Consider the following 14,178-nt stretch of genomic DNA (forward strand, 5'->3'; position numbering starts at 1 on the left):
TGGAAACAGCCTGATAAGAGGTTCTCTGTTCCCTGTATTCATTGCAGGAGGAAGATGTGGTTCGCTGGGAGAGTATTCCAAAAATGGATATTCCAATAGCCCGATTGGCCAAGCACACTTTACTTCCAGCTCCAGGTTCTGCATCTCTGCAGGATGTCAATGACCGCAGAGTGGAATCCCAGCTGAAATCTATATTTGCGGCTGCGGGTTCTTCCTTTAGGCCCACATTTGCTTCAGCTTGGGTGGCTTGAGCCATGGAAGCATGGGCAGACCAGCTGGCAGAGGCCTTGCAGGACTCCGATTTGCTCCCCCTGGCTTTACATTTGAAGGAGGCATCGGGGTACCTTTATGAGGCGGCCCAGAACACAGCGGCTGTATCCTCTTCTATTCAGGCTGCGTCTATTTCAGCAAGAGGAATGTTTTGGCTGAAATACTGGGAAGGAGATGCGGAATCAAAAAAGTCAGTGGAAACCATTCCGTTTTCTGCAGCAGGTTTGTTCGGCCCGGAATTGGATACCCTGATCTCCCAGGCAACGGGGGGTAAAAGCTCTTCCTTGCCGGTATTCCCTAGCAGGAGCCGAAACCCTCGGGTCAGCTCCTTTCGTCAGCCCTTTCGGGGGACCTCCTTACCTAGAGGACAGTCCTTTAGAGGCAGACAGCCCAATTCTCGAGGCCCCTCTGCCAGGGGGAGATCCTCGTTTGCAGCTAGGCGCCAGGCCTCTAAGACCCAGGTAGCCTGCGTCCTGACGACCACTCTGTTCTAGAGGGGGCACCAGTGGGGGGACGTCTGTCTGTCGTTTCAGGAACAGTGGGCAGTGTCCTCCCAAGATCCTTGGATTCGGGGCATTATATCAGAGCGGTACAGGATAGACCTGCTGGGCCCGGTTCCACATCGTTTCTTCATAACTCCCCTACCCCGAGATCCTTCAAGAAGTCAGGGCAATACAGGATTGTGTCGCCTCTCTTCTTTCCAAAGAGTTATCTGCAGGGTCCCAGATTACCAGATAGCACAGGGGTTTTTATTCAAACCTGTTTCTGGTCAAGAAGCCGGACGGCTCCTTTCGACCCATCCTAAGCTTAAAGGGCCTCAGTGTGCTTTTGCAGGTGGACAATTTTCGGATGGTGTCCCTAAGGTCGGTGATAAACGGCTTAGAGAAGGATCAGTTTATAGCGTCCATAGACATAAAGGATGCATACCTCCACATTCCGATTTGGATCCACCATCAGTCTTTCCTAAGATTCTCGGTGGGATCCTCCCACTATCAGTTTCGGGCCCTCCCGTTCGGCCTCTCAACAGCTCAGAGGGTTTTTCACGAAGATCATGTCAGTTATGGCAGCATGTCTTCACCTTCAAGGAATTCAGGTCGTGGCTTATTGGACGACCTGCTCATCAAATTCTTCACAGAAAATTGCTTACGTCATCACTTATCCCTCACCTTGGCGGTTCTCGAGGGCCATGGATGGCTAATAAACTTAAGGAAATCCCAGATGGTTCCGTGTCAACGCATGGTTTTCCTAGGGCTCATTATGGACACCAGCCAGCAAAAGGTGTACCTGCCTGTCGAGAAGATCAGTTCTATTCAGAGTATAACAACTCAGGTCTTGTCTTCTCCCAGCCCCTCAATGCACTTGTGCATGCGGCTGCTGGGAAAGATGGTGGCCTCATTCGAGACCATGCCCTTCGGTCGAGCCCATTCTCAATGTTTTCAGTGGGATCTAATAACAAAATGGTCAGGATCCCACCTACGTTTGGATCTCCAGAGGATCTCTATCTCCAGGGACGAGAGAATCGCTTCAGTGATGGCTGATTTAGGATCACATGACAGTGGGCAGATCCTTCACTAAATGGCCATGGATCATAGCTACGACGGACGCCAGCCTGAAAGGTTGGGGGGCGGTAATCCTGCACCTCCGGCTCCAGGGACTTTGGTCGGTTCAGGAATCAGCCCTATCAATAAACGTGCTGGAGTTGAAGGCTATTCTTTTGGTCCTCAGGGGGGCCCAGTCCCTCCTCCAGGGCCACCCAGTCCCTCCACCAGGGCCACCCAGTCAGAGTTCAGTCCGACAATGCCACGGCTGTGGCATATGTCAACAGGCAAGGAGGAACCAGGAGTGCAGCTGCAATGAATATTGCAGCTCAAATTTTGGTTTGGGCAGAACAATATGTTCCAGTAATATCGGCAGTATACATTCCAGGAATAAGAAATTGGAAGGCGGACTACCTAAGTCGAAACCAGATGATGCCGGGGGAGTGGTCCATCCGGAAGTTTTCCAGTCTCCGGTTCAGAGGTGGGGTCTTCCGGACATAGATCTCATGGCCTCCAGACACAACAGAAAGGTTCACAGGTTTTGCGCAAGGGCAAGAGACCCCTTAGCGGTGGCAGTGGACGTTATGACGATGTCATGGGAGTTCAGGTTGGGATACCTGTTTCCTCCGATTCCCATGCTTCCTCGTGTACTCAGACGAGTAAGGCAGGGCGGTCTGCCTGTAATTCTAATAGCTCCCTCATGGCCACGCCGAGTCTGGTACGCGGATATAATCTCTATGGCAGAAGGACAGGGTTTCCGTCTTCCGTCTCGAGACGACCTTCTTCTGCAAGGTCCCTTCCGTCACCAGAATTTACCTCAGCTCAGTTTAACAGCATGGCTGTTGAAGCCAGCCTCTGGAGGGCTACAGGTTTTTCCTCCAGCGTAGTGAACACTATGACGCGAGCCAGAATGATGGTCTAGAAGCAGGGCTTCGGTTAGGTTCCCTAAAAGTCCAGGTATCGGCTCTTTCAGTATTTTTTCACCTGAAATTAGCGGATTTACCAGATATTAGGACTTCCTCCAGGGAGTCTTGCATATTCAGCCTCCCTATGTTCCGCCTACAGCACCATGGGATCTCAACCTGGTACTGGATATGCTTAAAGGGCCTCCTTTTGAGCCATTACTTGTGGCAGATTTGAAGGGGTTGACCTGGAAGGTCCTTTTTTCTTTTGGCTATTGCCTCTGCACGTAGGGTTTCGGAATTAGGAGCTCTGTCTTGTCGGGAACCATATCTGGTTTTCCACGAGGACAGAGCGGTGTTAAGAACCCTCCCTTTCTTCGTTCCAAAAGTAGTTTCGGCTTTCCATCTTAACCAGGAAATTGTAGTTCCGGTCTTCTCATCTACTTCCCATTTGGATCAACAGTCTATGGAAAAGTTAGATGTGGTTAGGGCTCTCTGCATTTATGTCAAAAGAACATCTCGGATTAGACGTACCGATTCTCTGTTTGTCCTTTATGATTCTAATAAAAGAGGCTGGCCAGCCTCAAAACAGTCCATTGCGAGATGGATTACGGCAAGCATTAAGCAGGCTTACATAAAGACTAACCGTCCTGTGCCGGAGAGACTTACGGCCCATTCCACCAGATCGGTAGGGGCGTCGTGGGCAGCGAGAAATGGGGCTTCTGCAGACCAGCTTTGCAGGGCAGCCATCTGGTCCTCTGTCCACACCTTTACAAAATTTTACCAGTTTAATGTATTTGCATCCGCATATGCAAATTTCGCTCGTAGTGCTTTACGAGCGGGGTTTTCAGAGTAGTCCCACCCTTAAGGGGCTGCTTTAGAACGTCCCCATGGTAAGCAGTGTCCCCCAGACTGGATGAAAGAGAAAAGAGGATTTATGTACTTAACGTTAAATCCGTTTCTCTGATTCCGTCTGGGGGACACTGCGATCCCTCCCTTCTGCTTTTCCTCTGTATGTTCTTGGTTGATCTTTCTCCTTGGGGCGTTTTAATTAACTGACAGGAAGAGGAAGAGGCAGGAGGATTGTAGAGGGGAGGGGTCTGTCGGCAGTACTAAAAGTTAACTAGTTAGGTGCCAACTCCCCAAGCTCCCTCTACAACCCATGGTAAGCAGTGTCCCCCAGACGGAATCAGAGAAACGGATTTAACGTAAGTACATAAATCCTTTTTTTTCTTTTTTCTTGTGGTGTTATTGGATCTAAACAAAAAAAGCCTGTTTTCAGTCTCTCACCTCGTCAGCCCCCCTTGTATTGTCCCTCTTTCTGTATTCTCCAACTGCAACATGCCTACGGTATATTGTTTAACTGTGCCCTAAAATGCTTACATATATTAACCTCCAAAAATCAGTCAACTTGTTGTTCTTCTGTGTTTAAAGCATGTTGTCATGACCATTACCTGGTCAGACAGTAATTGTATGTCATGAGTGTTTTTGTGGTTTTTTTTGTTTTTTTTACAAGGGCGTCTGCAAATTGAGACTGACCAGCACCAGCAACGCATCAAGACACGCGATTCGCTCTTAAAAACCTTAGCAGTACAGCTGGAACTTGATGGATTTGAGAATACTCCATTTAATCAGAGACAGATAACCAGCTTTCAGAAACTGGTAAAAGAAAGGCAAGAGAAAGATGAAGCAGATGTAAATCAAATCATGGTAAGAAAAGTATATTGATGACAAAATGAAGGTTTTTTTTTTTACTGAAAATGTGTGTGGTTAGTTTTTATTCTATTTTGAATTCCTTTCCAACATTTGTTAACTTGAAAATCCTTGCTGTGACCCCTCTACAATCCTTTTTCTTATTTATTGTATTTTTTAACCATTTGTAAAGACTCCATATTTTCAGGGACATTTTTAATACACTATTTTAATTGTATAAGATGGTAAAAGTTTAAATTTTGACTTTTCATCACCATCATAACGCAGCCGCAACATTTATAAGAATGCTTCTGAACTTAAGTTTGAGGGTAGAAATTAAAACAATGTAGATGTAAGTTGTTTAGTGGAAACTTTTTTCCCTACTGTGCAATACTAATGCCAGAATTTTTCTTTACTGAAGAAAGATTTTTCAGATAAAGAAACTATGAAGCAGAGACAAATAGATCAAATAAGGGACAAGAAGACAGGATTGGAACGAACCATTGAGCTTCAGTCTGCAATGCAGATCAAAAAACAAGCAGACCTGAGGAATTTAAAGTCAGAACTCCAACAACTGGAGGGTTCCTCAGATCGGCTTCAGGAACTTGATGAAGAACTCTTAAAGATGGTGAGCTGTTGTATACATGTAATGCAATTGTGTTATACAAAATTGACAGCAATATGTTGGAATTCCTTTAAAATATACCCATACATTTGGTCACTTTAGCTTTTTCTGTGCAAAGTGATATAATTTGTTTACCATGGCTCATTTTAACAGTTTGTATCCCATCAAAGAATGCTAAAACAAAACACCTATGTATTGTACGAGAATGATATAATTAAAAAATGGCTTTTGTTCGAACCTGAAAATTTGTATATCAAAAAATTTTAATGGAACCCTTCCATAATTTTCATAACCTGTTAAAAAACACTCTGCCTATTGTCTTGTACCTTTTATATGATCACACAAATCCTGAGTGACTTCTAGAATTGTACTTAAAGGGTTACATGGTTACATTATACCATATGTAATACGTGTCAATGTTACTGTAAATCTGTATAAATCACGATTATACAGTAAAAATTATTCACTTACCTTTTCCTAATGCAAAGGATCAAATGAAATCCTTCCCCCATGCTTTTGGCCACAGCAGCATTCCAGTTTGTGGATGCAACCTGTACTAAGAAACAAGAAACTTCAGAATTGCAACTTCCTGTTAGCCACATTCTCAGACTCTATTATTGTTGTGGCCCTAACAGGAGTGCAGATGACGGCAGCCTTACATTGGTCGAACAGCAGCAACAAGGATGAGAGAAGATGGTGGTGGTCACTGTCTGACTCACAATGACTCGCACATAGATTGACAATGACACACTGGCAATGTGTTAGTAATTGTCAGAGTATGTCTCTGTGCCAGTCATTATGAGTCTGCTTAAATGCCAATGGAAGAGCTCTTTTATGTCCGTATTATCGATACCAATAAATATTGTCTGATGCAATTAATGTGGTTCCAACGCCCAAAGAGATTTAATAGCAAAATATTGCAGAATTACGGCAAACTATGATAAAGTGAAGACTGTATAACAAAATGCAAGAAAGTATAACCGAATACATTACGCATAGCGCACTGGAATCCAGCAATCTGCCAACTCAGACTTCAGGACTGATGGCTAAGAGGCTGAATGTTACTATCCAGTGGCTTTTTATGCAGTTTGAGTTAACAATAAGACAGTGATGATGTCACAATGTACACATAGATAAACTAAAGTCTTTCTTCATTGGTCCAGGGGTCAAGTCAGTCCAGTACAATACAGATCATATGTCAGTTCAAAGAATTCATCTCCAAAGGTTGGGACAAGTCATTCCGACAACTGAGCACATGTCTTTCCTGAGGGAACCGACTGAAGCTGGTTTGAACTAACCCTTTTTACAAAGTATTTTTTAGTATGAATCTTAAATTCTAATCATCTTGAGATCGCTATGTGCGATCACTTCTCCGATGATACCGGGTTTCTTCTGGTGAAATGAGGAATAATATAAGGCCAAACAACATACATTTCTTAAGACCTGAACCATAAATACCTTTTAATGTAAATTTTTCTTGGTATAAAAAACATTGAAGTCTTACTAATAAACTGATGTGAGTAGGAATTATATTAAAAGTGAACTATTTACACATCTACCTGTGAATGTAAGCGTGTGTGTTGTATAACCGTGCATTTACGTTATTATATGTAGCTTACTAATCGCAACCGCACGGCAAACCAATATTAATCAATTTAGCTGACTTCATCTAATTATTTGACTTCAACAGGCTACCATTTTATAGTGCACCTAACCCTCTCACCCTTTCAAGATTATATTGCAGGATCTCGGTATATTTCATTTTTCTGTGATATTTGTCCCTCTTTGTATCAGCACACTTTCGGTGGATATCAGTCGTGTTATGGAAAAGTCATAATTTCCAAAATTACCTTTCTTGGAAAACATATACCTCTTGAGCTCTGAGTTAACCATTTGTGTGTCCTACACCCACATATATAACACATTGTCTGAAAGGATATAAGGCACAATATAATATGTTACAAAACAGAATTTTCTATTAAAGTTCTTCATGCCTAGCATTTCCATGTGTCCAAGGCAAGTCTCAGCTTCTATAACATTTGAACAGTAACCTGGAGGAACTTTCACAACTAACACCCTCTTATGTTTGTTACATACCGTATATACTCGAGTATAGTCACCTTCAACTGTTGAGTCGGTACCAGAAGCAAAACTATGATGATAGAATTATTACTTGTCATGTTTTGGGCTGAGTACAGTCTGTCTCTCAGCCCTTACTGTTGCAGGCAAGAAGAATGTCATAGGAGATTATCTCAGCTGAAGGCAAATTCATCCAGGAGGGTCAAATACAAGCATAGAAATTTTGATCTTCCTCCAAATAGATTTATTGACGACGAACCAGAACACCAATGCATGTTGTTTTTTTTTTTTTGTTTTTTTTTCCCCTCAAAGTTTAAGGCATATATGCCATATCAAGCCAATGGACCTTTCAACTACGGTTTCCTCCTTTTCCTTGTCATTGCTTGTATTCTAAAGAAGATAAAAAAGCGGCAGAAGTTATAGCAATTCTTGTGTTTTGTCCACGATACCAAAAGTTTGTTGTAGCCTGGAAAATACTGATCGAATAACCTTGGCCTGTATGTTTTGTGTCCAGCTCTTGTACACCAAGGCTCAATTCTTGTACACCAAGGCTTAATTCAAATCTGGATGGGCTAAATTTGATGGCATGGTGAGCGGTTGATATTAAAACATAAGGGAGTCCCAGATAAAGTAGTTTATATACTTCTGCACGCAAAAAAAACAAAACTAAACTATTCTATGATCTACTATAAAATTTGGTAGAGGTTAATTCTGTTGTGTAAACCAGAACTGAATCCAGCCTTGGACAATCTCTCATGGGCTGAACTTTCATTATGAAGGCTTTAGCAAAGATTTGCTCTTTCAAACGTGATTGTTCAGGTGTCTGCAATTTAGCATCTTTTTGGATAGAAGACTAGCTTTGGAGGGCCTTATTATTCTACAAGATATTTCCTTGAGATGCCTTACAATTAAGGTAGTGTTTCTTGTGAGTTGGAGAATTACATGCTTTATAGTGCAGAGAGTCCTCTTAGAATGTCTATACAGATAAAGTTGTGATTGGGTTTAAACTTTAGATGAATAGACAGGATGGGTCCACCTTCCTTATTAATCAGGTGATAATATCTCCATCCGTCTTTCAATCTACAACTGACTTATAGAGAAAGGGATTTAGCCAGAACAATCTTGTCTATTTAGGCTGAAGAATTTAGGGAAACTTTTGACCCCAATCCAGATAGTCTCTCAAAGAGTGAGTGCTCGGTGTCAAAAACTCTCATTGCTCACTCAACAAGAACAGTAGCAAGCTCTTGAGCGCATAGGGCTGTTTTTTTCAACAGTTGTTCTCTGCAAAGCATCAACATGGTCATCTATTCATACCTTCATCAGACATTGATGTGATATCTTCTACCGATTTTCAATCTGGGAGACAAATTCATCAGTTACTTAAAAAAATTGTTTATGTAGCATTACTGGCTATTTCTTGGTGCCCTCCTGTTATATTGCTTGGGTATATGCCATTGAAATGTAAAGAAGCAAATAAAATTTACTGTTTATCCCTTTTTCCTCTAAATACGCCATGGCAGCCTAATTTTCCCACCCATGTTGTCTGTTCTGTTTATATTTTTCAGGGACAATTTGGGAAGTCTCTCAAAGACGCCAGGGAAGAGCAGGAGCTTGCTGTATACTACCTGTGGGCATTACCTTTTCCTTTCTCTACCTAAGATATTGATCCATTGCTAAGGTTGCCATGGAGAAAAAGAATTCATGGTTAATATAATGTGCTTCTTTAGGTGTCAGGGTACGTTTAGAAGAAAATGTTTAGGTCCCCATCCCGCTCTGAAGCCATTTGCAGACACAGCCTTGCCCAACCTGGAATGTTTTTCTGGTTATTTGCTCTAGTTGGTCTTTTTAGTTCTTGGTAAACTTTCTGGCTATTTGTTTTGTGTTTTTTCCTTGAAGTATATTTATTGTTCTTCATTGCTATGTGAGAACTGAGGCTCCACCATCGAGAGTTCTGGAGAGAAACCATATTTTTCTTTTAAAAGGTGGCTTGCCTCCTGTGTCCCATATTTCAGTAAGTTTGTTTCCCCCACTGGCTACAGAGTGAAGTTCTTATTGATAAGTACAAACCACTTTTTTCTTATGTGTATCATTGTGTTGTCAATACCGGTCTCTTGCTTATCTTTGTCTTTGGGCTCTTTTCTCATGAGGTTTGACTCATGGTGCCTAATTATCCATCTAAATGTATTTAACAGTAAATAAGGACAACATCCTAAACATTGTATACACTATTATTGCATCAACATTTTGAAACTAAACCTTGCTGTTCAAAATTCTGTAATTGAATTAGACTTTTTCACAGGAATGTGAACTAGAGAGTGTGGAAAGTAGCTGCAACGTGGAAGCTTTGAGAACAGATGTCGGGCAGCTCCAGAACAAGAAATCTGAGTTGGACAGAACTTTGCGTAAGCTGGATCAAGAGATGGAGCAATTAAATGCGCACACAATGACACGCACACAGATGGACATGCTAAAGAAGGATAAGGTAACCTTAAGTGTCTTCTAAGGAAATGACAAACTTGTATATACTGATCATATAGTTTTCAATATTTTTATGTTTTATTGTATTTTTTAAAAGTAATCCTGTCCCAACTTTCTCATGATCTGTATGCCCAGTTGGTAAAACGTTGACGTACAAGGCAGCCATGTTTTTGGTGAGCTTCACAATTGTGGCTTATACTTTCATCTTTTTTTTTTTTTTTTTTTTTTGCAAGTTTTAAATTGATGAGTAATTTTTTATCAATATGTTATATTCTTTGTGACCTAGGGTGAAAAAGATGATCAAATTCGAAAGATAAAATCCAGACATAATGATGAGTTAACTTCTTTATTGGGATATTTTCCAAACAAAAAGCAACTTGAAGACTGGCTTTATGCAAAACAGAAAGATATTAATCTGACTCGGGACAAAGTGGCCAAGTTGAAGTAAGTGTATAGTACTACTTGCAGTGAATGCCATTCCTTTGTACTGTGCAAAGTGTCATTAAAACATATTCAACTCTGTTTACAAGATGTAACTGTTATGGTTGTCATCATACCATATGCATATCCAATAAAGTTTCCATGCAAAGTCTAGAATACCTATACAAAAAATAATGAGCATTCATATACTACTAGTAAATGTTGATAGGATAGTCACCTTATTTTTTTCCATTGTTTTTGTTTTACATGCATAAATATGCTCTCAGTGGCTACCTTCTTAGGTACACTTTCTAGTACAGATATAAACACAGTATTAAGCGCTTTCTTTGGTAGTGAAATAGGTTGCTGCTTTCTTAAAAAACGTAGTATAATAGACAATAGGAGAGGAAGCGCAGGACAAATAGTGTAGATGTTATAAAAAAAAAAACCCAAAAAAACCCAAAACACTGGACTAGTATTCAAAAGTAATGTTTACAGCTCTTTCAGGAAAAAATGCAGGGAGGCGAAAGACCACTGGGGGCAGATAAAAACTTACCCTAACGCTATGCCTAGATGTCAGAGTGGTCCGCTTGTGAAGACAGGCTGTAGGTTCCAATGTGGCTGTAAACTCCAATGGTGGACCGCATGTGGACCGCAAACTGGAAGTTTGAGAAAAAAGAAAGAAGATGAGGGGGAGGATTGCAATGGTATAATCCTACGCGTTTCATCCGCTGAACAGACTTTTTCACAAGGATGGGCTTGTAGCTGACACTGAGGTTATAAATACTCTGCAGCCTTCAATAAAAAATAAAAATAAAACTTTATTAGTAAAAAACGTACAAGACATGTAGCTTATCAGTCAGTAGGTGGTGGTATTGCCTACAATTCATTGTGAAAAAAAATATATATATATATGATAGGTTAAAAAGAGAAAAGGATGTTTATATCAAAAGGTATTGGTAAAAATATTTTTAAAAATTATTATAAAAATGAACTGAGTTCAAAATCCAAGATTTAGACCATAAGGCGCCAGTGTTTTAAGTTGGAAGATCTATTTAGATTCTATTTGTGAAATGTGTTTTGTAAAATCTCCTTCTCTCCAGTTTTGTTTGACTTTTTGTATGCCAGCAAAAATAAGTCCTTTTGGGTTAGATTTATGGTGTAGTAAATAGTGATTTGATACACTGTGAGTGGTCAGACCTTTTTTAATATTGTTGATATGTTCCATTATTCTGACTTTTAGTTTTCTTTTTGTCCGTTCTATATATTGGAGTCCACAACAGCACTCCAATATATATATAGCACCCTCCTTATTGCAGTTTAAATGAGATTTGATAGAAAAAGTTTTTGGGTTGCAATTGAAGGTAATGCTAGGTTTAGTGCTGAGTATCTCTTTATTTTTGCAGCATATACATTGATTACAGTAAAAAAAAAGCCTGGAATAAGTTTGTTGTTCGCTGTGTCATTGGAGACGGGGATATAGCTACTCGTGAGGAGGCTGTGAAGACTGTCTGCTTTTTTGTAAATAATTCTGGGCTTGTCTGGTACAATGGAATTAATTTCCTTGTCCATCTTAAGAATATGCCAATGTTTCTTGATGGACATTTCCAATGGTAAGGTATTACTGTTAAACTTTGTGATGAATGACAGGTTCCTATTCGAAGATGGTTTGGGAGGTTTGTGGTTAAGGAGGTCCTTTTGTTCTAATGGTTTTACATCTTCTAAAGCTTGATGTACCATTTTTTCATTATACTCTCTCTCTCTCTAGGAAACGTTCCTTCAGTTCTTCACTTTGTTTCAAGAAAACATCTTTGTGTGTACAGTTTCGACGAATTCTTTTAAATTGACCACTCGGGATGTTTTTTATCCACATGGGGTGGTGATTGCTATTTGCCAGTAGAAAATTATTCGTATCAACTGGTTTGACAAAGGTTTTTGTTTGTAAAGAGTCATGTTCAATATAGATGTCTAGGTCCAGAAAATTAACTCGTTCCCGACTGGTGTTAGATGTAAATTCTAAATTGAGACTATTGTCGTTGATATAGACAATACATTTCTGAAGGTCTTCGTTGGAGCCATCCCAAATAAAGAACACGTCGTCTATATATCTGTACCACATAATAAGATTTTTCGAGAATGGGCTGTTATTCCAGATATAGTAGTCCTCCCATTTGGCAACGAACAGATTCACGTAACTGGACGCGAAACGTGTTCACATAGCGGTGCTTTTAAGTTGTTTATAATAATTTCCATCAAACCAAAAGTAATTATGTTGTAAAATAAATTCAATAGCAATGAGGATAAAATTTGTTAATTTTCCAGCTGTGTGTGGGTACAAAGATAGTAGTGAGTATGGGCACATCCGTCCACATGGTCTATGATGGTGTACAGTGACTTAACGTCACATGTTCCTAGAGTATAGGAATTCCTCCATGTGGTCTGGTTAAGTGCCTGCAAAATATTAGTGGTGTCTTTAAGGTAGCTACGTTGAAGAGTAACTAAAGGCTGTAAGAATGTATCAATGTATCCTGATAGGTTAGAGGTAATGGATTGAATTCCAGAAATGATAGGGCGGCCTGGAGGGTTGTGGATAGATTTATGTATATTGGGCAAGTGGTAGAACACAGGAATTCTTGGGTTAGCACTAAATAAATAGTCATATTCCTTTTTTGTTAGGATACCCAGGTTCAGACCCTCATCAAGAAGATCGTGCAGTTCTTTTTCGAACCTTCTGGTAGGGTCTTCTTGAAGTTTCTCATACGTTTGAGTGTCTGATAATATATTGTAGGCCTCTTTGATGTAGTTTTCTCTATCCATAATTACAATCCCTCCACCTTTGTCAGCTGGTTTTATGATAATGTCTTTATTGTTTTTCATTTCCTTCAATGCTTGCATTTCTTTAGACATATTAGTCTTGGCTTGAGACTGGGAGGATGGGAATGATTCGATGTCTTTTTCAACCAGCTTTTGAAATGTTTCTATAAATGGACCTTTCATCTGATTAGGGAAAAAAATAGTTGATGGTTTACATGAAGTGTGAGTGTATTTGTTATTGGGATCGTTAAGTTGGGATACCAACTTATCCCAAGTTGACCCCACATCCTCTCTCTTGCTAAATCCTGCCGCTTCCAGCTGCGTAACATCGCTCGCATCCGGCCCTTCCTCTCCCAAGATGCCACCAAATGTCTCATCCACTCTCTGATCATCTCCCGCCTAGACTACTGCAACCTCCTCCTCACTGGCCTCCCCCACTCTCATCTTGCTCCTCTTCGATCTGTTCTTAACGCTGCTGCTAGACTTATTTTCCTTTCTCGCCGCTCCTCTTCTGTCTCCCCCCTCTACCTAGCCCTTCACTGGCTCCCATTCCCCTTCAGAATCCTCTTTAAACTCCTCACACTCACATACAAGGCCCTCGCCAACTCCACTGCGCCCTACATCTCCACCCTCCTCTCTATTCACACTCCATCCCGCCCTCTCCGTTCTGCCTCTGATCGTCGCCTCTCTTCCCCCCTTATTACCTCCTCCCACACGCGTATCCAAGACTTCGCCCACACTGCCCCCCTCCACTGGAACAAGCTCCCTCCCTCCATCAGAACTTCCCCTAATCTGTCCCGTTTTAAACGGGCTTTAAAAACCCACCTTTTTCTTAAAGCCTTTCAGTCTCCCACTTAACTCCCTACCTTTTCTGCTGCCTCTCCTCCTTCTTTCCCCTTCCCCGCCCCTGTCCCCCTATTCTCCCTCTCTCCCCTGCGTCTCTGTCTGTCCACCCCTTCCCTTAGATTGTACGCTTCTCTGAGCAGGGCCATCTCTCCTCCTGTTTCCACCACTTCTAACTCTGCTCTCCAGCCACTTTGCCCTCCTCCTCGAGGACCCTCCTCCCCCCGTTCCCATCTGGGGGGTCTCCCTGTCTTCCGCGCCCTCCTTCTTGGGCTCCGTTGTTTGCCGATACTCCCTCCCCCTTTCCCCGCCCTCTCTAGCTGTGCATTGAGCTTACTGAGTTACTGTGCTTACTGTTTACTGTACTGTGCTGTCTCACCTTGTATTGTAATTCGTTTTGTCCCTGTACGGCGCCACGGACACCTTGTGGCACCCTATAAATAAAAATTAATAATAATAATAATAATAAAATACAATAGGATTCCTCATAAAGTATTTTTTCAGACAAAGTTTTTGT

General features: G+C 41.3%; 1 protein-coding gene across 6 annotated transcripts in view; it reads left to right on the forward strand.

The window, feature by feature from the left end:
• The window catches only part of RAD50 (RAD50 double strand break repair protein), a 222,873-nt gene that overhangs the window by 77,103 nt on the left and 131,592 nt on the right, over positions 1-14,178 (forward strand). For all 6 annotated transcript variants that reach the window (XM_075209740.1, XM_075209742.1, XM_075209741.1 and 3 more), the window contains 4 exons: positions 4,227-4,420; positions 4,824-5,030; positions 9,406-9,588; positions 9,871-10,028. In XM_075209740.1, coding sequence (XP_075065841.1) covers positions 4,227-4,420; positions 4,824-5,030; positions 9,406-9,588; positions 9,871-10,028 — 742 coding nt within the window. The remainder of the gene's footprint in view (positions 1-4,226; positions 4,421-4,823; positions 5,031-9,405; positions 9,589-9,870; positions 10,029-14,178) is intronic.

The sequence above is a fragment of the Mixophyes fleayi genome, chromosome 4, assembly GCF_038048845.1.
Source record: "Mixophyes fleayi isolate aMixFle1 chromosome 4, aMixFle1.hap1, whole genome shotgun sequence".
Classification (NCBI taxonomy): Eukaryota; Metazoa; Chordata; class Amphibia; order Anura; family Limnodynastidae; genus Mixophyes; species Mixophyes fleayi.